General features: G+C 39.3%; 2 protein-coding genes across 3 annotated transcripts; one reads left to right on the top strand and one right to left on the bottom strand.

Annotated features, from left to right (window-relative positions):
• Positions 1–3697: 3697 nt before the first annotated feature.
• aprt (adenine phosphoribosyltransferase) lies at positions 3698–10943 on the bottom strand. The gene is made up of 5 exons (XM_029450460.1): positions 10732–10943; positions 9084–9187; positions 7961–8094; positions 6418–6496; positions 3698–4740 (listed from the first exon to the last, which is right to left on the bottom strand). The coding sequence occupies exons 1-5, from the start codon at positions 10818–10820 to the stop codon at positions 4601–4603; spliced, it is 546 nt and encodes a 181-aa protein (XP_029306320.1). The 5' UTR covers positions 10821–10943; the 3' UTR covers positions 3698–4600.
• Positions 10944–14227: 3284 nt separating this feature from the next.
• tk2 (thymidine kinase 2) lies at positions 14228–21242 on the top strand. 2 transcript variants are annotated; one of them, XM_029450441.1, is made up of 10 exons: positions 14228–14479; positions 15480–15517; positions 15773–15847; positions 16858–16911; positions 17698–17787; positions 17959–18032; positions 19197–19285; positions 19877–19956; positions 20089–20169; positions 20383–21242. In XM_029450441.1, exons 1-10 carry the CDS (start codon positions 14323–14325, stop codon positions 20467–20469), a joined length of 825 nt encoding a protein of 274 aa, XP_029306301.1. In that variant the 5' UTR covers positions 14228–14322; the 3' UTR covers positions 20470–21242. The 2 variants fall into 2 exon arrangements, with proteins under 2 accessions (XP_029306301.1, XP_029306302.1); XM_029450442.1 differs by having other exon boundaries at positions 14341–14479; positions 15404–15517.
• Positions 21243–21468: the final 226 nt, after the last annotated feature.

Genomic DNA, 21468 nt, shown 5'->3' with positions numbered 1-21468 from the left:
TATTATTACCCCTACAAAAACACTAACTTTGGTTCACATTGCAGTAAGTGCTTTTTGTTGGGGTAGTTTTGCTGGCTGCTGCATCTTCAAGTGTGTTAGCTGTATATTATTGGGCATGCCATGATACTTTTTGACTCAGATGCTGACTTTGAGTCTTCTAGAAGAATGTCCCTGTTGGAATAGATATTCAGTACAAACTGTACTTTTTTGTCTCATTTAAAGTACAGCTGATGAAGGTGCAACTGGAGGCCGCCATGATGTAAAGCGCTGCACCAAGAAAACTCATTGTACTTTGACCAATTCATCTTCTGACAATGTCATGCATTCATTTGAGATGATGGGTGCTCATGAAGTGCCTATAGTGCTGTTGTCCACTTACAACAGTCCAGACCATTGAAAGTAATCAAAAAGATGGCGGAGTTAGCTGGAAAGGACGGCTTTCAGCATTTAAGATAAGTGAATGTGCGCAAGAAACGGCACTTCCACTGGGGCACATCACAGAACGTGCCAAAAAGAACCCCCTGGAATCCAGAGAAGCTCAAGTTGCAGTGGGAAACTGCAAGTTGCTGATGCTGACCCAACTTGAGCATTGATTGGAGCTTGAATGCAGTAAGTGCTTCTTGTTAGTGCGGTTGAAGATGACAAATGCTACAGACTGTAACTGCAGATAGATGTCATTGGAATCACCTTCAGGTCACCTCTAAAGAAGACACTGATGATTTGTTTTCTTCATAAGTACTTCTCTTTGGGGTTGTCTTGGTTTTGAGTATTTCAGCAGACATATCACTGGGCCAATGCAGACACAGTGAATGTCCATTATTTTTTCTAGATACTGAAGTCCATCTGAATTCACCAGGACAGCAAATCTAGATTGTGTGTCACTGGTTGAAGAACACTGACATGTCATTTAAGCAATTTTTATTACCACGACTGTAGCACTGACTTGTTTTCTGAATTCAGTAAGTGCTACTTGTTGGGGCAGTTTAAATTGATAAAAGCAACTGAATGTGTTGGAAGCCATATTTCATGGGAATCACCCTCAGATCACTTCAAATTGAGCCACTGCGGATTCTTGTGTTCATAAGTGCTTCTCTTTGGGGTTGTCTTGGTTGTGCCAATCTTATTGGATTTATTACAATGTAAATGCTGGCATCAGGGTCCAGATTTGGCCATTATTATTACCCCTACAAAAACACTAACTTTGGTTCACATTGCAGTAAGTGCTTTTTGTTGGGGTAGTTTTGCTGGCTGCTGCATCTTCAAGTGTGTTAGCTAAATATTATTGGGCATGCCATGATACTTTTTGACTCAGATGCTGACTTTGAGTCTTCTAGAAGAATGTGCAAGTCGCTGATGTTGACCCAACTTGAGCATTGATTGGAGCTTGAATTCAGTAAGTGCTTCTTGTTAGTGCGGTTGAAGATGACAAATGCTACAGACTGTAACTGCAGATAGATATCATTGGAATCACCTTCAGGTCAGGTTATAATTGGCTTCCCCATTTTATTCTGTAGTTTGAGTAAAGCGTGAATCTATTTAACTTTTAACTATCACACTATTATTACATAGGTATTGAAACATTGGACATCCACACTGGGGAAGCTGTGTGTACACCAGTAAGTATACAGACTGTACGTCATCTGTACATTACAGTTGTAGTACCAGTAGACCTGCACATGAACATAAATACATAAAAGTTTCTGAGCTCTACACATTTGTGAACACAAGTAACTTCCTCATTACGTTGTCTGTCCCTCTTCGAATACCTTTGGTAGGCTGTCTGCAACATCCAGACAATTTGATTGGAATCCCGGGTGATCTGTTTTGCCGGTTGTTTGCACCATGTCCCTCATATTCATTGAGTTCCTCCATGACATCCTTTTCTTGGCAGCAGCTCTTCAATTGCTTTCATAATTGTACAGTTTTCACACGTGCACCTAATTGTACAAACAAAGAGTGGTGAGGACATGTACACAATATGCAATATCCAGAAAAAAGGCTAATATTAACATTATCTTAATTTCATACGATTTATATGCCTGTGTTTCACGACAGTTGGATCTACCTAGTAACTTTTTACCCGTTTCTCGTAAAGTTACGACATCGTAACTTCCATGAAAATCTGGTAAGTTTTACGGCTACTATAGGCAGCTGTAAGTTTGTCAGTGGGCAGACTATACTTTATAAACCAGTGCTGTCCTGTTTGTTAGCTAATAGCTACTGCTTTTTATACAGCTCGTAATATATGAAGTTTGACATCAGACACAACGATAGAACCTCAACCACAGAAACTTCGAGAAAGAATCAAGTTATCAAGCTTTACAGACGTCGATGTGTCTAAGTTGAAAAATAATTATTTAGCTATCGAACAATTTGCGGACAACTAGTCGGGTTCCATAACAATTCAAGGAAACTAAGCTATCGACTCGATATAGGATAGCGTGTGATCTATTTACGATCGAGGATAATGTTACGTTTTATTATGATGTATTTACTATATATTGAGAAGTTCTATGAACCATAGTCAAATGTATATATCTGTCTGTGTTCTGTTGCTGAACAGGATCTCCACCAAATCCAGGATCACCGTCACCATCATCTGCATGTTCGCTCACGTCTGTGTCTCCATCTTGAATACTGTGTCTTGAGCTGGTCTGTTTCCACCACGTTAAACTCGCCCGCATGTACTAAATCCACGACACCGGCATCCTCTTCAATAAACTCCTCTTCTTGAAAGTGCAACGAGTGATGACTCACTGTCACTCGATTCTGTTGAAATATCCGAGCCAGAGTCCGCCATGTCGTCTGTGTATTCAACTGGTGGACTGTGGACCGGCGTCGGCTGTTTCCGGTAGCGGCGATCTAAATCGTGATTTTTTAAATACTGCGGGCATAGTGTCATCAATAACACATCATTTTACACCACAAATAGCATTTACTATCATCAGTAGAATTTCATATTTATCATTTCGTAGGCCCTTTAAGACGAAACATTTTTGAATAAAAGGTATTTTCCTCGTAAATACAGTATCAAAAATGTAAAAAGTATAATTGCGAAAAAGGAAATTTGTGTTTTTCTCTTTCTTGCAAAAGCAAAGATACCAACTGGTGCTGAAAGACAATCGTCCCCGCTTACGTCCAACAGTCTCAGCTTGGAGAGTTTGAACCCTGAGAGGTCACTGCAGCATTGAGTACAAAGTCAGGCTGTGACGTAAATCACTCCCGACCTCTCGGTCTGTAAAAGTACGCTCTGTGTTATTAGTAATTTAATTAAATTAATAAAAGCAATTTTATTTTTAAATGCTATATAGTTCAATGTTAAGTGACAATAAATATTGTCAAAATGTTTTTGAATTGTATTTTCTTTATTAGATTTGATAGTACAGATGTTGATACAGCTACTGGGCTGCTTCAACATATATCACACTAATTCATAATGCAAGTTAGACATTATGATGCTCCGGACCTTTGCTTGAGAAAATGTTCTCTAACTGGACCTCTTAGAATTTTTGTTGATTTAGAGAAATATATCGATAACTTTTGAATAGATTTAAATAACATTTGCTACATATTTTCAAGGTCTCCTGAGCATGGCTGTAGTAGTTTCATTTTCGTTTGATACATTTTAGGTAAGTGCATTGTATGATATTTTTTAAAGAAAAAAAGTACCAGTACTATAAAAAGTACAATAATAATAATAATAATAATATCAATGAGAGAATGTAATTTCTTATAGAATAATTAGATTAACATGTTCAAACAAAAGCACACAGGAAGTTACACAGTGAGGACTAAAGTGTTGATGACATGCTGACCAGAGGAACGCTGCATTAGTAAAGAGAACACTGCTCACTACAACAGTAAAGCTTTAAAGAGAACAATCTGCATTACCACTTTGGACTCCACAAAAAAAGAACCTGAGCATTTATTGTTATTTCATTTGGCCTTTGCTTCACTTTAATTTGGCTTTTTACTATTGAAAAGTTACAAGTGGTGGGAAGAATAGCTGAAGTTTCTAAACAGTCAAAGAAGGCCATCATTGGATACCTCATACATTCATCAAATACACACTTTTAGGACAAACAAAGACTTTAAGACCCTTTGAATCCTGCAAAAGAAAAAAACATTACATGGAATAAACCTAAATTACAAACAAGCTACAGGAAACCGTTATATTTAATATGACGATGTGTCTAAACAATGTTAATCCACCCATCTTCTACAACAGACTCCTCCTGCAGGGACCGATCCCAGCATGCATTAGGTGAAAGAAACTCTAGACATTCTGTGGAAACCAAACTCTCCATCATAAACCCAAAGCATGCATGGTCAGGCTCCAGCTCTTGCAACCAGGGAACCAACATTTATGAATTGACAAAACTTTCAACTGAAATTATAAAACGTTATGTGATAGAAATGACAGAAGCCGTAAAAAAATGTGAGTGAACTGAAGAGGCTTCTTGTTCGGTGCTGGTGAAGCACCGGCCTTGTTGTAAAAGTCTGACGCAGTCTGCAACTGCACTTTCATGCGCAGCCCTGAGTTGTACAATGACTATACTTGATCCTTGACTTGTTTCCTGTGTGGGGGCTGCAGCGGTCCTCAGTACTGAACCAGCGAGAACACGTTGTGGGATTTCAGTTTGTCGATGCCGTTCATCTCTTTGAGCTCGATGACCACCATGCAGCCCAGAATATCAGCCTGCTGCTTCCCCAGCAGCTCACAGGCTGCATACAATGTCCCTACAAAACACACACGCACTTTAAAATACAAAATAGTTCCTACTGTGTGGCCTAAGAATGACCAACAAGTAGTATTTTAAAAGCTAATTATTAATTGATCACTTAAAGAATAGAGAAACAGAATTGTTAATTGACATTTAAATGAGATATAGATATATATATATATATATATATATATATATATATATATATATAATAATCATTTAAATGCATCCTTATATTATCGGTTTAAATATTTGTTTAATTAAACATTTCTTCACTTCCAGTTTGACACTTTACACTTTGTTTAGGTCCCTTCCTTAGTGCCATGAGTCAACTGTTTAGGAGTAGACTTGCTGTCCTTCAACAATAGTTTACTGGCTCAAAAATAGTCCTATTTGGATCACATGATTTTCCCATTAAGATCATTCAAGTGTCATCTAAATCAAATAATCTCATCAGACGCATCAGAAAGAAGACACTTAAAAAATTAAAGTGGCAGAGCCAGACAATCTTTACCAGAGCCACCAGGCAGGGGCCAGTACACACTTTGGAGTGGCACATGCATTAGTATCTTGTTTCAGTTTCTTCTGTGTGACATGGCATTGTACAGAGGTTAAATTAAAAATATTATTATTAGCCGCTTTCACTACTTTTGCAGCTTTACACAAAGCTCTACAACCGTACTCTTGATGTTTCCTGTACCCCTTCTTTTGGCCACACTATGCAAGTAGATTTCACAAGGCGAACTTCGGCCTGACGGTCCTTGATATTAAAAGCATTCGATTCAAAACATTTAGACTGCACTGAGTCACAATATAAAAAGAAGTTCTTGTGCGAGTGGAACAACTTCCACTCGCACAAAGAACATGCAGGTTGTGCTGAGCTGAGGGGGACTTGATGCTGTGTAATATTTTCCTGTGAGGGATAAACACTGTTCAAAGAAATTACTGACTGCATAAATGAGGTAACTTCAGACAGTCCTGAGCAACAAACCAACCAGGGTGCACTCTGATATCCACTTTCTGAAACGGGGCCCAGCTCTCACCCAGCCATATCAAAAGCCAATAGTTATTAAGGTCTAGCATGCTCGCACCCGTCCTTCACTAAAATGGATTCATTCATGAAACAGTTAAAACTATCGTAATCTTTCTGGTAATTTTACTGCCAGGAGTGACTGGGTTTATTTCACATCAGCAAAACTCTGTTTAAGCTGCCCACAGAGGGGCTGGGGGACTGTGGGTTTACTCCGATATTCTTCCTCCATCCTCGATCACTTGACCTGGAGATCGATCGAGACCACCACTTTGAAAGACGTCCCAATTCCTCAATTGCCCTCAGAGGAGTCGAGGACTCGAGGATGGAGGAGGCTTCTAGAGGAGAGGAGAGGGAAGCGCGGATACACAAGTGCAGCATTTGCAGAAGTGTTATCGCTACACGTATATAAATGCTCCACAGCTGACTAAAGCCATGGACCCCAGGGGCTAAAGTCTGGCCATTGATGCAGTCTTGTAAGCTGATGACAGTCAATATAAATCCATAATGTCAGCAGTATCCTCTCATTGATAAAAACGGAAGGATAAAGTGTCAGTAAGGACCAATGTTTGACTTTTTTACCGTTATTTGTTTGCAACAGAAGTCCGACTGAATCTGGTGATTCACATGACGGTTATTAAGCAGATCGAAACAGATCCTCACCTCCAGTAGCCAAAAGGTCATCAATGATAAGAACCTTCTGTCCTGGAGCGACTGCATCCTCCTGGATCTCTGCTTCCGCCTAGAGGAACACAAGCAAGACTCTTGAACATACTGTTCATCAGACTGCAGATTGTTCAGCAGAGCAGTGCAGTAAAGAGAAGCAATCCTGTATTTGTGGCTAAGTGGGGGTTCATTGTGTCGGTGGTCTTGCCAACTGATCTTACAAGGTAGTATGTAAGAAACTATTTATTGCAAGTTACTATATCACACAAACTGGCCACAAAACAATAAACATATTCACTGTGTAATGCACTGCAGTGGGAGAGTGCATGTACACATGTTCAATCTGGTGTTACTTAAAGTAAACTTTGTGTAGGCTGCAGATGGTTATAATAATAATAACAACAACAACAGCACTTTAAACGACCAGGCCAACATTTTAGGGAACATGCTCGTCAACCCAGAGACTAGATCAGGAGTATTCATCTAAAATTCTAAGAGTTCCAGTTAGAGAAAATTTCCGTGAGCATCATAATGTCCAACGTGCGTTATGAATTAGTGTGATATATATTGAAGCAGCCTAGTCTGCACGTCATCAACAACTGACTGTCAAATCTAATAAAGAAAGTACAATTTAAAAACCTTTAGACAATATTTATTGTCACTTAACATTGAACAGATATATATATAATACTGTAGATATGTATAGGGTTCTTCTCGGGCTGCATTTAAAAATACAATTGAGAAAATAAATAAAATAGCTTTTGAAAAATTGTGCATCTTAAAATAAAGTGCTTAATCTTAGAAAAATTAAATAAAGTGTAGCAGCAGCTTGAGTTTCCCTTTAACTGTCTCAACCAATGTTAGAATAAATCGGTCTCAACACATCTTAACAATTGAACAGTTTAACCCAGGCTAGTACATCCTGGGTTAAACTGTTCTCTGTGGCTGATGATGCTGACAGGTGGCCTATTTATTATTATTTATTTATTATTTTGTCACAAATCAAAATCATATTGTGCTCCGAGTGCTTATTTTCTGTGCCATGAGTATTTATATTTCTCTCCCCGTCTGCCGCTCACTCGTCTCTTCTTCAGTGTTTCTCTCCCTTTTCTCTCCCTTTCTCCGTCTTCTCTCCCTCCCTCGCTAACTCGTCTGTCACTCGCCTCTCATCGGTCTGTATTCAGTCTCTATGTTTGCCACCTGGAATGCACAGATTTGATTGGCTGAGTAGCATCACGTGACATGTCTTAACTTGCATGTAATTGGTCTGTGAGTTTCCTGAACCGCTAAACCAGTGCCGTAAGAACGAGAAAAACTGCGCCGGTTAAAATAAAAGCGCCACGTCAAAATTGAAAATCCCTCAATTATTTATTATAGGGTAGGTCGGCGTCTGGGTCCGGACTCGGACCGTGGTCCGCCTGTTAGTGACCCCTGGACTAGAAGATCTAATCAATTAGATTTATGTTTGCTAATATGCTGTACTGCATTACTGTATGTTCATTAATGAACATGTGCGTGCATGCGTGTGTGCGTTGCTTACCTTGCCGTACTCCAAATCATATGACACAGATATAGTGGTTCCAGGCAGTTTGCCTTTCTTTCTAACCAGGACAAAGCCAACACCTAGCCGCTGGGCGAGCAGAGGACCAAACAGGAAACCACGAGCATCTAAACCTGTCAGAAATATATGTGGCACCATATGCATTAGAAAGACTTATTAGGACTGGATATACAGTAGATAGAAAATGAATACACCCTCCTTCAAGAGTTTTGTTGGTTTCTGCTTATGGACAGCAACCCTGAAGTCCATCTACAGATTTCAGCGTTTCCATTTAATAACCTAGAAAGTTTCATAATTGGGACATAGTACTTTTTCCGAACATGTTGCCTTGAACTTTGACCCTCTTGCTCATATATCCCCTGGGCTTCTGGGTCAGAACAGCCAGAAAAGCATGCTAGCTGCAAAATGTGACTGGATGCAGTAGGACATCTTGGTATTTTTGGCATGCTGCATTTGGGACACATTATTTTTGGCATACTTAACAGTATGGTAGTGTGGATAATTGAATGCAGTTTCATAAAGAACCAAAACTATTTTTACACTTCTCAAACGGTGGGCTGGCTGGTACTTTATAAAAAGGTACATTAGGACTGGATATACAGTAGATAGAAAATGAATACACCCTCCTTCAAGAGTTTTGTTGGTTTCTGCTTATGGACAGCAACCCTGAAGTCCATCTACAGATTTCAGCGTTTCCATTTAATAACCTAGAAAGTTTCATAATTGGGACATAGTACTTTTTCCGAACATGTTGCCTTGAACTTTGACCCTCTTGCTCATATATCCCCTGGGCTTCTGGGTCAGAACAGCCAGAAAAGCATGCTAGCTGCAAAATGTGACTGGATGCAGTAGGACATCTTGGTATTTTTGGCATGCTGCATTTGGGACACATTATTTTTGGCATACTTAACAGTATGGTAGTGTGGATAATTGAATGCAGTTTCATAAAGAACCAAAACTATTTTTACACTTCTCAAACGGTGGGCTGGCTGGTACTTTATAAAAAGGTACAGTCACCACTCTCCTAAGCCTGCTCCTTTAAGACTCGTAAAGTAAAGAGTACTAGCTTACATTCAAAAGGTGCTTTGCTTTGGTTTCTTACCTACGATCAGATCAACCTGCTGGTGATTCTTCCTTACATGTTCTTCAAATAGGTCGGTCACTGCTGTCAGAGCAGCTGGATCCTTCAGGATTGGACAGATATCCCTGCAGCATTCACACATTACATTAATATCTGTACATGGTTATCACTATGAAACACATTTATAAGGGGAGAACACATTCCCTAGAAGTTGTTTATGAACTTCTGCTTCCTATGATGTAATCTTCTATCAGCACACCTGATTGAGCTAGTAACTAAAACTTTTTAGGAATTACATGTACAGTATATAGCGGGGTTGCCGAGTGCTGAGGCGCATGTGTGTAAAAGTCATCAAAGCTCTGATGACTCAATAACTGCAGAGTTCCAAACCAGCTCTGGCATTAATATCAGCAACAACATCTTAATGCTTCATCTTACCATCTTAAGTAAGATATTTTTGGACAATTCTATGCATCCAACTTTGTGGAAACAGTTTGGGGAAGAACCTTCTCTGTTCCAGCATGACTCTGCCCCAGTGCACAAAGCAAGGTCCATAAAGACACGGTGTGATGAGTTTGGTGTGGAAGAACTTGACTGGCCTGCACAGAGCTCTGACCTCAACCCCATTCAACACCTTTGGGATGAACTAGAACGGAGATTGCGAGCCAGGCACTCTCGTCCAACATCAGTGTCTGACCTCACTGATGCTCTTCTGGATGAACGGGCAAACATTCCCACGGACACGCTGCAAAATGTTGTAGAAAGCCTTCCAGAAGAGTGGACGCTGTTATAGCTGCAAACGGGGACCAACTTCTTATTAATGCCTATGAATTTGGAATGGGATGTCATAAAAGCTCCTGTATGTGTAATGTGGAGGTGGCCCAATACTTTTGTCCATATCTACATTTACAGTAATATAAGAGAGAAAACCTACACATTGTCAAACTGGAGCAAGAGAATGGTTGGTATTTCTCCAAATTGAATGACTTAATTCATCAATCATCAAAATGTTTGTCATTTAGTGTTCTGCTGATCAACTAATTAACAAATCTTCAGCACTAAACAAAGGCCTTAGTTTCAGAAAGAAACAGTACTGGAATGTAAAAGTTCAGCAAGGTACAGCACGCTTCTGGTGATGACGTTACTTTTACTTTTTATCTCATTACATTTATTCTGTATTCTGTGGTTGAGATGAGAAAGGGGGGAAAGCGGGAGTGTTCATCTATTACACCTCAGGCCCTAACTGACCCTCACTTACAGGTAGCTGCAGCGAACAGGTAAAGCAACTTTACTAACGCGGTTCATTCTTTGGCGAGAACAAACAATGTAGCCTGCAGGTGGACGGGTAGACACAGAGGAAGATAAAACAGAAATGCCATTAGACACCGCTTCAGAACGGTATATTTTACTTTTTGAGAAATCTTTTTATTATTTTTTATCAACCCGCACAACTATCTGTCGTCTGTCGGCAACGGGTGAACCACACGTGCGGTAAGTAACCTGTGCTGTTCGGGGCTCCTTCCTTCACCAGCTGTGGGGAGCATGCGGAGCCTTCATTAATGACGAGCTCTTCATGCTCTGCCTGACTGACATACGGGAAGCCGTAGCTTGGAAGAGACGGACCCCGTATGAACCCCTAACGCAGAGAAAGCTTTAAACACACTCTCACCTGAACAGGATGCCTTTCTTTGGATAGTCTGGAAAAGCTCGGATGTGTCTCTGGACCAGCTGGAGTTTTGACTCTGGGCTTGCTGCCATTCTAGCGAACTGTATCACTCTGCTGTCACTTCGTGCTGCGCTCTCAGTTTTTCTTCTTCTTTGTTTTTTGTTTTTACAAACGTTGAAGGTGCATGCCGCCACCTACTGCCCCGGAGTGTGTAACTCCATTACTTTGACAGCTTTCATAAAGATAATATTTAAAAATATATATTAAAAAGAAATCCACTACTTTCTTCCTCTTGACAGTGTGCACACAGCATTAAGACGCATTACCATTATCTTCCAGATTTAGCTAGGCTATAGGCTGGATTGTTGTTTCACACTCAAACAATGTTTAGTTTAGTTACTCATGAACAGGTGAATAATTTATCTCACCTCAGGCCCTAACTGACTGAGGCCAGCCTTGACTTACAGGCAGTAAAACAAACTGGTAAACCACTGTGCAAACTCTGATCATTATTTAGTGAGAACAAACATGTATCCAAGGCAAAGGCGGTTTTAATTTACTAGTTTCAACATTGGGGTGGACACTTAGGAAGAAAGGGGAACATATTGGCTGTGTCTCAATTCATGGGCTGCAGCATGCGCAGGCTGTATTTGTAGACCGATTACATCACAGCGGCCGAGACAGGGGTGTCCCATTTCGTCGACTCCTTCAAATGCGGTCTTCTTTTGCCACATTTGCAGGATACATCTGATGTATCCTTCACGGCCTCAGGTATCCCAAGATTCATTGCGCGCCCAGATAAAAAAATTCTGACGAAAAATGGCACCCCTCGACCCAGCAGTAGCGGCAAATGGATATACTTTTAAATGTAAGTATTGGGTTTAAACTCGCTCGAATAGCTAACGATACAAATGTTATAAAATCAAAGGACCTTAAAACATAAAATTTTCGCTAAAATGACGGTTAAGTTACGGGACGTTAGTGCCGATGCTAGTTAAGCTAGCTGCTCAGCAGCTGTTAGGAGCGGCTGCTTGGCCTAAATTAGCCTTTTAAAGTAGAACTTTTAAGACCATAACTTTCAAACCTAAGAGTTGTAAATGTTGATTTATATTTTGCATAGATATTGGCGATTATGTATACTTCATATTACCTGCTTGATTTTCTTAAAAAGTCCAGTGCAATCGTTCGGATTTATTATACATATTTTATTATTTATAATATGTGTACTTATTTTGCAACTTAATCTCTTTTGTTTAGTGGTGTAATAAACTTGCTCTAACATTTTGTTTTGTTTTGTTTTAGGGAGAAGGAGACTGAGGCATAAGAGATGATGGACAGACTCTTCTCTGCTGGAGAAACTTGTTGACAAATGAAATGTAAATTAATTGAAATAAATAATATATATAATGATGAATATATTGTTCATTTAATTCATATGAACTATAAATGAAAAGTAATTAAAACTTAAATGATTTCAAGGTTCAAGAAGGATTTATTTTGTACATATGATTTATTGATTTAGAAAAGGGATTATTTAATTTATAAAACTACCTATCAATGAATGGAAATGAATGATCGAACAAAGAAAATGATTGAATGATTATTATAAATATTATAAAACAATATACCATTTACAGTATATACAGATAAAGTTTGCTGCTGGACTTGGATGGGCTGCCACAATAAAGCCCCTGGTGTCTCCTGATGCATCATCAAATCAAATCAAATCAAATTTATTTGTATAGCCCAATATCACAAATTATACATTTTTCTCAGTGTGCTTTACAGACTGTACAGGTTACGACATCCTCTGTCCTTAGACCCTCGGATCGCACAAGGAAACATTTCCTAAAAGAAACCCCAAAATTAAAGGGGAAAAAATGGAAGAAACCTCAGGGAGAGCATGTGGGGGGGGTCTCCAGAGTGTATGAGATGCCCCTCCACTGTCTAAAATAAATTATCGCCGGTGATAAAGCATATCTTCAATAATGATTGACAAAAAAAAAGTATTATCTCTGGTTCCGTTCTCTGGGGAAATGTTAAAGTAAGCCGTGAACTGCGCTTGATAACTTCAGAGAGTTGCTAGGAGACGGGAGCGGCAAAATGTAGGGCGTGAACAACTGGTGACGTACCAGGAAGTCCCCCGTAGACCGAACCGTCACATTTCGTAGACTGCTCGGTTCAGCCTTCGCGGTATTGTTCGTGTGCAAACACGTGACAAAACTGTGTGAGGTATGCGTGCGACGCCATGTTGGTTGGTATACAACTCAACAATGGCGTCTAAAGCGAACAACAACAACAATAGAACTCTGACTTCTTCAAAGTATTTTGACTCTTTCGAGTCCTCTGCAAAGGCAAGATTCAGAGAAAAAGTCCAAATTTGTGGCCTTGACACGCTAAAGCCGTCGGATTATATTGAGGATTTAGAGTCATTACCACCGATTGAATATCCGGATATTGTGAACTACCTTGTGCTACAAACGTTGTGGGCAACCAACGCACAAATGAAGGCATACAAGAGCTTAGATGCTCATAATTTCTTTGTTTCTGGCTGGGTTGGTAGTCTTCTTACCAAACCAGTGAAAGATGACAGGGTGCTCGTCCATGCCCGTGTAAATCACTCTCAAAGAGCTCGAGATACAGTGGTCGACCAAGACGGCGCCCGTTCACATGTGAGTTGCTGCAACACTTCGTAATTTTCTTTGTATTTAAACGTCTAAGATTGGAAGAAAATGCCAATCATGTGCGCAGTGTATAATTGTGGTAATAACACTAAGTCGGAGTTGTATTGCTGTTCGTTTTAGACGCCATTGTTGATTTGTATATCATCCAACATGGCGTCGCACGCATACGTCACACAGCTTTGTCACGTGTTTTCACACTATCTATAGGAGAGCCACTTTTACTGCAAAGTATGAAAAGCTACATCCAATCATAAAAAGCATGTCTGCTTATTAATCTGTCATCCTACCCAGAACATACAATATGCAATGCAGCCAACCAATGCATTCATTAAAAGCATGATTAGTTTAATACTGGGATGATGTTGTCAAACTCTGCAAACAATATTTCTGCCAAAAAAACAGTGTTTCACAACTTTTGAGTCTGAGAAGTTTTTTTGCCCGGGCATAAATCCATGCGATCCTTTAATATACAAAGACATGTAACAAGATGTACTCCCCACCCCTAGGCAACAAAACTCACCCTCTGATCCAAATCAACCACAGAAGACGCCTTTGAAACAACATGAAGACATAGGAACAACACAATATGAAATCCTAGGCTGAAAGGCAGCAAGACCAGCAGTCCCCTGTCCCCACGCCAGAGGCCTCTCCCTTCTGCTGCTGGCACAGGAGCTTTGAAACACTGACTCAAAACCTCACAAAGATAAAAAATACAGTTTTTGTTATATTGTAAATAGGCTACTAGCCATTGTGATCCACACTCCATACCAGTTGATGGCGGTAATGCACCAAATCGTTGTTTGCCAACCGCCAATACACCTGAAAAAGAAAATCTTGTTTCTTCCTGTTTACCTGATTAAAATGCAAGTTCTGTTTCTTCCGTGTCACAAGAGGTCTGCCGATAGGAGCGATGTTGGTAGCTGGTGGTAGTGTGAAGTCATTGTTCAGGTCCGTTAGATTTATATGTGCTCAACGTGCCGCGGCTCCGTCATCACTCTGCGGATGTCACAGAGGGACACTGCTCGTGCTCCACAGCAGAGCAAGCAGCGGCACGCGGGACGTAACAGGTCAGTGGCGCTACCTTCTGGTGCTAGTTACAGTTTACAGTAGGATTACACGTTACTGTTCATCACAACAGGGTGTTAGTCAGCAGGGTGTTTGTGTCCATTTCCGTTTCAAAGTGTTTCTGTCAACCAGGAGCCATTCAAAATAATACGAGGGGGTGAATTAGCCGGCCAATATTGCAAGCTAATTGTATGTTTTAGCGTAGTGTTAGTGAACCAGAGCAGACTGGCTGTTCTACTGGCTGGCATCTGATCTTCTTGTTTCTGTTCCTAATATAACTTCTGTGGTTTTAGTTTATTCTGGTTTTTTCTCAGTTCATTATTTGAGGCGTCTCCCAAAGATATTCAGACGAGCCCTAATACTAGATAATAACCAACCCAATAAGTGACATACTAATCCTCCTCCAATAACATTTGAAGGTGTTTCACTTAACGTTATGCTATTTTACATAATTTTGCACCATTATTATTATTATTATTATTATTGTTAATAACAATAATAATAACAGCATTTCCAAATTTCTGTATACAGATATGGTAATAATAACAAATTGTTATTATTACCATATCTGTATACAGAAATTTGGAAATGCTGAAGCAGATAATAAATAAACACAACTTGCTAAAGAAGTCCAGTAGGTGCCCAACTGTTAGATCTGGGGAAAGTAATTTAGTAAGTTTTGATGCTTTTTGCTGATTTTACATTCTTAGGTGGTGCCCAAAAACGTCCTGGGTGCTGCTCATAAGCCTTATAATGTTAGGGAACACCTTGAAATATTTTTAACCTCACAGTCATTGTTTCATTTACAATCCAATGCCCTGTAATACAGACCCAGAACAAACCTATCACCATAAGATGTATTTCCAATATTTACACATTGTACTGTACTTGTTGTGCCTATGTCTGTCCCTCTGACCTCACTGTAGCCTCCTGACCTGAGAGGCCAGCACTGGGAGTTGTGGGAAGTGAAGTCTTGTCTCACTATGTTGTCTTCCTTCCAAGGGAAGCTGGTGCGAGATGGTGTGGATAAGAAAGCAGTGGTGAGTCTCCCCCCTACGATCTGTAATCTGATTTATTCCCCCCCCCATCATTCCTCACAGTACAGTATATAATTGAAAATGATCTACACTTCTGATGTTGGCTGCATTTTCTAGTGAGGTTTTCAATTATTACCTATTTTATAGTGATTTTAAATACTAATCATGCTTCAGATACTAAAATTTGAGCTCATACCTCATGTCATGGTATTGTCCTTTTCCTTCATAATTTGTGTGTCAACATATCTCTGTCTTCAGATCTGCATTGAGGGGAACATTGCCAGTGGGAAGACGACATGTCTGGAGTATTTTAGCAAAACTAGCAATATAGAGGTAACAAAAAAATCTATTTATACTTTATACTCCAAAGCTTTACAAAGTGTTGATCTGTGTGCATGTATGTCCACAAGGAAGCACCATTCTAGTTTTTAAATTACATTTTTTTTTTTGATAGTGAAGATACAATTTAACATTGTTCCAATACAGAGCATGACACTGATGTGCTGCACAGAGAGTCTACAGCTCTAGCTAGTTTTCAACTCTTGTCCCTAGTTTAAATATACAGCTTTCATAAAACCCCAATGCACTACGAATATAGAAATATAATAAAAGGCACATCACATAATACACATACTTTAATACAGCAATACACTAATACACCGTGGTCATTTACAGTAACTTTGTTAAAATGGGGTACAGCTGTGGTTTTCTTTTAGCCAGCACTTAACCATTTGTTGTGAATGATTTAATATCTGGAATTCATGTGATTTCAGTTACTAATGTGTTCCAGAGTTGACCGCTCTTTATGGAGAAAGCTGACTGTCCAAATATAGATCTACGATGTGCTATTTTACAGTTGCAGTTCACGATGCTCCTAGTTACTCTGTTACCTTTGTGTTGTTGGATTTATCTGGAAAGAGGCTCTGGGGCTAGGCAGTTAATACATTTAAAAACTAATTTGAGAAAAAAACTAAAATGAGTAAAGCTCTTAAAGCTAAGCAGATTGTGTCTTCTTAGTGTGTGACAGTGATGCCAAACAGAGTTGTGACATGAGGGAAGTTTGAATTAAGGTTGGACTTTGGATTAAAAGTTTATAATAAAAGTTAGGAACTATTTCAACATTGTACACCTTGTGTGTGTCATTCCTTTGCCTGAATACTTTGAGTCCCATTCCCTTTTTTGAAATAAGGGAAGCAAAAAAGGTAAGAAAAGAGGAGAATGCAAAGAAAACTGAAGAGGCCAAGTGTGCACTCACTTTAACATTCAGGTTAACTCCAGCGTTTCAGCACAGGACGTCGTAAGCAAAGTTATTGCTCATTAACGTCGTCTCCTCTGTGTTCCAGGTCCTCACAGAACCCATCTCTAAATGGAGGAACGTCCGTGGACACAACCCTCTGGTATTGTTTATGACACTGTTATCATTTTGTCATTGTGTTGACCTGATATCAGGCTTTTTAATCAGGTCGGACCTACAATTATTTTTTAAATTCATTTATGATCTTAGGGACTGACTCATTTAATTTATATGTTGAACAAGTCTGGGGAAGGATAATTATAGAATCTGTAATTTAGGTCATTTAAGCACCTGTAGAGAAATACAAGTGTTGAATATTTAGGTGTTTTAAATGTGCCTATTGTAATGTATCCTGTCTGGTGTTTTATTTTTTATAATTGTTATTAATATCCTTATGATATCAACATTTATGTAATGGGAGTTAATAATATTAATTTAAGTTTAATAATTGTATTATTGTATCTATGTATATATTTATATAATAATAATAATAATAATAATAATAATAATAATAATAATAATAATAATAATGCATATTTGTAAGTTTGCATACATATGTGAAAAAACTCAATAAACTATAAAGATTATGAGTTTTAAAATTAAAGGGCTACATATTGATTTTCATAGCCGCTCGGGGGAGGGGGGGTTTAAAATAACAAATCATGCTGTTTTAAGGTTTTAATGAAACAAAAGTAAAGATTTAAAGACCTATAAGGGAGGCTGCGTGGTTTGAGACAGACTAACTACTGTGGTATCTAATAATCTCATTATTAGATACTAGTGGTGTGAAGAGAACCTCATGGAAATGCATCCAGTTGTTTGTCCAGTAGTTGAATTGAGTTTCTGTATGTCTGCTGGTTGTGTTAGCTGTTTGTTTCTGTCCCTGCAGGCTCTGATGTACCAGGATCCTGAGCGCTGGGGCATCACACTGCAGACGTATGTTCAACTCACCATGCTGGACAGACACATGTCAGCTATAGTAAGTGTACTGCTCGCCAGAAACACACCCATCTTATTGTTCACCAGTTATTATATACTATGTCAACCTGCAGCACTGACAAACACATTGGTAGCTGTGGTCTAGTGAAGCAAAAATATGACCTCAGCTGGAGATCAGCAGCATGTACTTAAAGTTTCTTGTCGGTTCCAGTCAGCCCCCGTCAGGATGATGGAGAGGTCCATCTTCAGTGCCAAGTACATCTTTGTGGACAATCTCTTCAGCAGGTATCTGTGGTTTGACAAACTTCCACGCATGGATCAGAACAAGAGATGAATAGATTCATACTGCAAACAACTTCAGTTAAACTCATGCTGGTTTGATGGATTCTCTTTCAGAACTGTTCCAGCTTTTTGTCTACTTTTAATTCCAACAGGATAAGATGATTTATGCTAGGAAACCACCCAGCGGGGGTGGGCAATATGATATAAATCTTCTGTCTTTTTCTTTTATATCACAAAAGATTACATTCTTCTAGAACAGGCATGTCCAAAGTCCAGCCCGGGGGCCAATCACGGCCCGTGGTCACATTTCATACGGCCCGCAGCTTCGGTCTTATAATGTATTATTTATGACCCGCTGTCAAACAGAATAAATCTTTACAATGCAATTCCTCCTTTCACTGCGTGGTGGCAGCACCACTCTAAGGGACCTTACACATGCTGCGTTTTAGGTGCAAACCCTATCTGGCTCTGTAACGGCTTTTGCTGTAAACCCTTCCATGCTCATTGCTACCATGGCGACTGCAAACAAAGAGGAAAGTTGACACCGCGTTCAGGAACGATGGGAATTACAATATTTCTTCACTGAAAATCGAGGCAATTGTTTTTGCCTAATTTGAGACGGTTGCCTTGTTTAAGGAATTCAATGTAAAGAGACACTATCAGAAAAAACATGCTGACTCATACGACAAGCTAACAGGGAGTGACCGTACTGAGAAAGTGAAGCAACTCTTCGCGATTCTTCACGCGGGCCTGTGAGTCAAATGAAAACATCACCAAAGCAAGTTACGAAGTGTTAATAGCTAAACATAGCTAACCTTTTACAGAGGGTACGTTGATCAAAGACTGTGTTGTGAAAATGGTGTAGAAACTTTGCCCGAGAAGAAGCAAGAATGTATTAATGTTTGCCTGGCTCATAACACTGTGGCATGGAGAATTGAGGACATATCGTCAGATATCAAGAGACAATTGGGGGACAGGGGAGTGACTTTTGATTATTTTTCATTAGCCTGGGATGAAAACCCAGTTACTGATCTTTTTAAGAGTTGACGACGACATTAACGTAACGCGTGACCTTTTACGCATCTCAGCCACTGCCCTCAAACCAGACCTGTCGAGGAATCATAAACAGTATAACAAAATCTGTGATTTTTGGTTTGTTTATTTCAGTGGTAAAATGCCTGAGGTGGACTACGCTGTTCTCAGCGAGTGGTTTGATTGGATCACAACTAACATTTCCATTCCTGTTGATCTGATTGGTGAGAATACAGAAACACACATATAATAAATGTTTATTGAATTTCAAAGATGTTGTAGCAGCTTTAAAAACACACCTCACACTATAACATTAAGCAGTGCATTATGGTATGTTTTACTTGTTCTACTGTAGATGTGGTGGTGGATTTACAACCTGATTTGTGCTTATTAGCTTCCTATCTGAATAGAAATATATCTGTCATCTTTTAATGCATAATATGCAGATAGGTAACATGTGATACAGAACATGTTTGTATCTTTTTTGTTAGCAACCATGAAATAATTCCATAATAAGAAACATGTCCAGAACAAATTCTGGATGAATGTTATGATGTTCTCTTCTCTAAATCGATTGCCATTGAATATATTCCAGTGACAGAAATGACAGTCTTTTAGCATTGCAAATCATACAGCAGATCACCATCCAGAGAAATGGCCCAGAAGTCAACATTATCAAAGCAATTTTTAAGAACTTCAGTCATCCCTGATGGGTACCAAAAAGATATCCCACCATTCAGTCCTGAAAGTATGCTCAACTCCCTCTGTCTCATGTGAACCACCTCATGTTCTATGGCTTTTTCCTGTGGCTCCAGTCTACCTGCAGACATCTCCTCAGACCTGCCATGAGAGGTTAAAGCAGAGATGCAGAGAGGAGGAGAAAGTCATTCCATTGGTGAGGACGTACATATGGTCTCCCTTCACAGAACAAACTGTCAACCAACTTCAAAGGGCAGTGAATGTGTTTTTAGAGAGTGTGAAGAGTATCATTTAGTGAATTGGTCCCATTGTACCATGTGTCCACCAGGAGTATCTGGAGTCTATCCACCAGCGGTACGAGGACTGGCTCATCAAGAAGAACTCCTCCCCTCTTCCTGCTCCTGTTCTGGTGAGTGACCGATCACTTTGGGCCGTGTGGATATTGTTTGTACATACAGATGGACCTTTACTACTGACCGAATGTGGTTCCACTGATGTGATGTCATTGCAAGTCCTGGTGTCACAGCAACCTTCAAATCTGTATTTTTTTGTCTCCTGCAGCAATTAGCTGGCCTGCAACTCTGTATTATGAATTATATATTATGTATGTGTGTGTGTGCAGGTGATTCCTGCTGACAACGACCTCCAGAAGATGCTGCAACTGTACGAAGAAAACCGTGACAAGATCCTACCAGCTAACTATCTCTGATTTCTAAGTTGCACACTCTCACATACAGTAGCTCTAAGATTCAGATTTACATTTTTAGAAATTTGAGAAAATTGGACAACTTTATATCCAAATACAGTTTAACCGGTATGCATGCATAAGGCATAATGCTCACATTTAGTAGCTTTTAATTACTAAGTTTCCTTAACAATGTAATGTTCTGTATATTATAAATATTCTCACCTACAGATGGGAAACGCTTCAGAAATAGTTAAATATTCCAGTATCCAGTATAATATTCTCAGCTTTAAAACAGTTCAAAGTTTCTTCACAGAACCTGAAAAGACTTTTACTTGAAACTGTGAGCTTTAACTGAATCATTCTACATTGTGTGCAGTTTCTTTGTCCGTGTTTATTAGTTTGGTTTGTATTTTGCTATGTAATGAAATGCACTTGAAGTTTATCCTCAGAACTTACATTTTGTTGTCACCCAGATATGATCCATTATGTGTTTTGGATTTTAAACCTCAATGGTTCAACAACCATCATTCCCCCTGCTACAGACAATACATGTGTGTATAGTCTGTGAAGTCACGTCATTCATTGTTGGACCTGATGACCATGTACGGTTAAAATGTTTCTCTGGAATTACTTTTAATAAAAGGAACCTTTGTTTTTGTTTTTTACATATTTTGCCATATTAATAAATATATTATGTAATCCTATTTTAGTTTTTAAGCATATTCTGCTCTTTTGTGTTGATCCGATATGTTAATTGAAGGAGTTTGTAAGGAATAAAATATGAGCTGTTTAGATATCGAGGTATTGTTTCACATGATTACAGTTAACCCCACAAATACTGGTACAACTAAATATACTGGGCAACATTGTTCAAACATTATATACAGTCTAAAATAAGTTTCCAAAGTCTTTTAGCGTTAAGTGTTAAAACTCCACAGGGAACCTTTAAGGTCAGAAGTGCTGACTGGTTTGCAGACTGGCTCGATGTTCTTGCAGCCCCGCCAGGTAGGAGCATCCCAC

This window comes from Cottoperca gobio, chromosome 15 (genome assembly GCF_900634415.1).
Source record: "Cottoperca gobio chromosome 15, fCotGob3.1, whole genome shotgun sequence".
Taxonomy (NCBI): domain Eukaryota; kingdom Metazoa; phylum Chordata; class Actinopteri; order Perciformes; family Bovichtidae; genus Cottoperca; species Cottoperca gobio.
This window is presented reverse-complemented; position numbering and strand designations above follow the sequence as displayed.

Bases quoted from the DNA above. Each gene is read 5' to 3' on its own strand.
- aprt (XM_029450460.1), bottom strand. From the start codon at position 10,820: ATGGCAGCAAGCCCAGAGTCAAAACTCCAGCTGGTCCAGAGACACATC. The intron at 8,095-9,083 runs GTAAGAAACCAA...TATTTCTGACAG, and splicing joins GCAGGTTGATCTGATCGTAG to GTTTAGATGCTCGTGGTTTC. The intron at 6,497-7,960 runs GTAAGCAACGCA...GTGTTCCTCTAG, and splicing joins ATGATTTGGAGTACGGCAAG to GCGGAAGCAGAGATCCAGGA.
- tk2 (XM_029450441.1), top strand. From the start codon at position 14,323: ATGTTGGTAGCTGGTGGTAGTGTGAAGTCATTGTTCAGGTCCGTTAGA. The intron at 15,518-15,772 runs GTGAGTCTCCCC...CTCTGTCTTCAG, and splicing joins GTGTGGATAAGAAAGCAGTG to ATCTGCATTGAGGGGAACAT. The intron at 15,848-16,857 runs GTAACAAAAAAA...TCTGTGTTCCAG, and splicing joins GCAAAACTAGCAATATAGAG to GTCCTCACAGAACCCATCTC.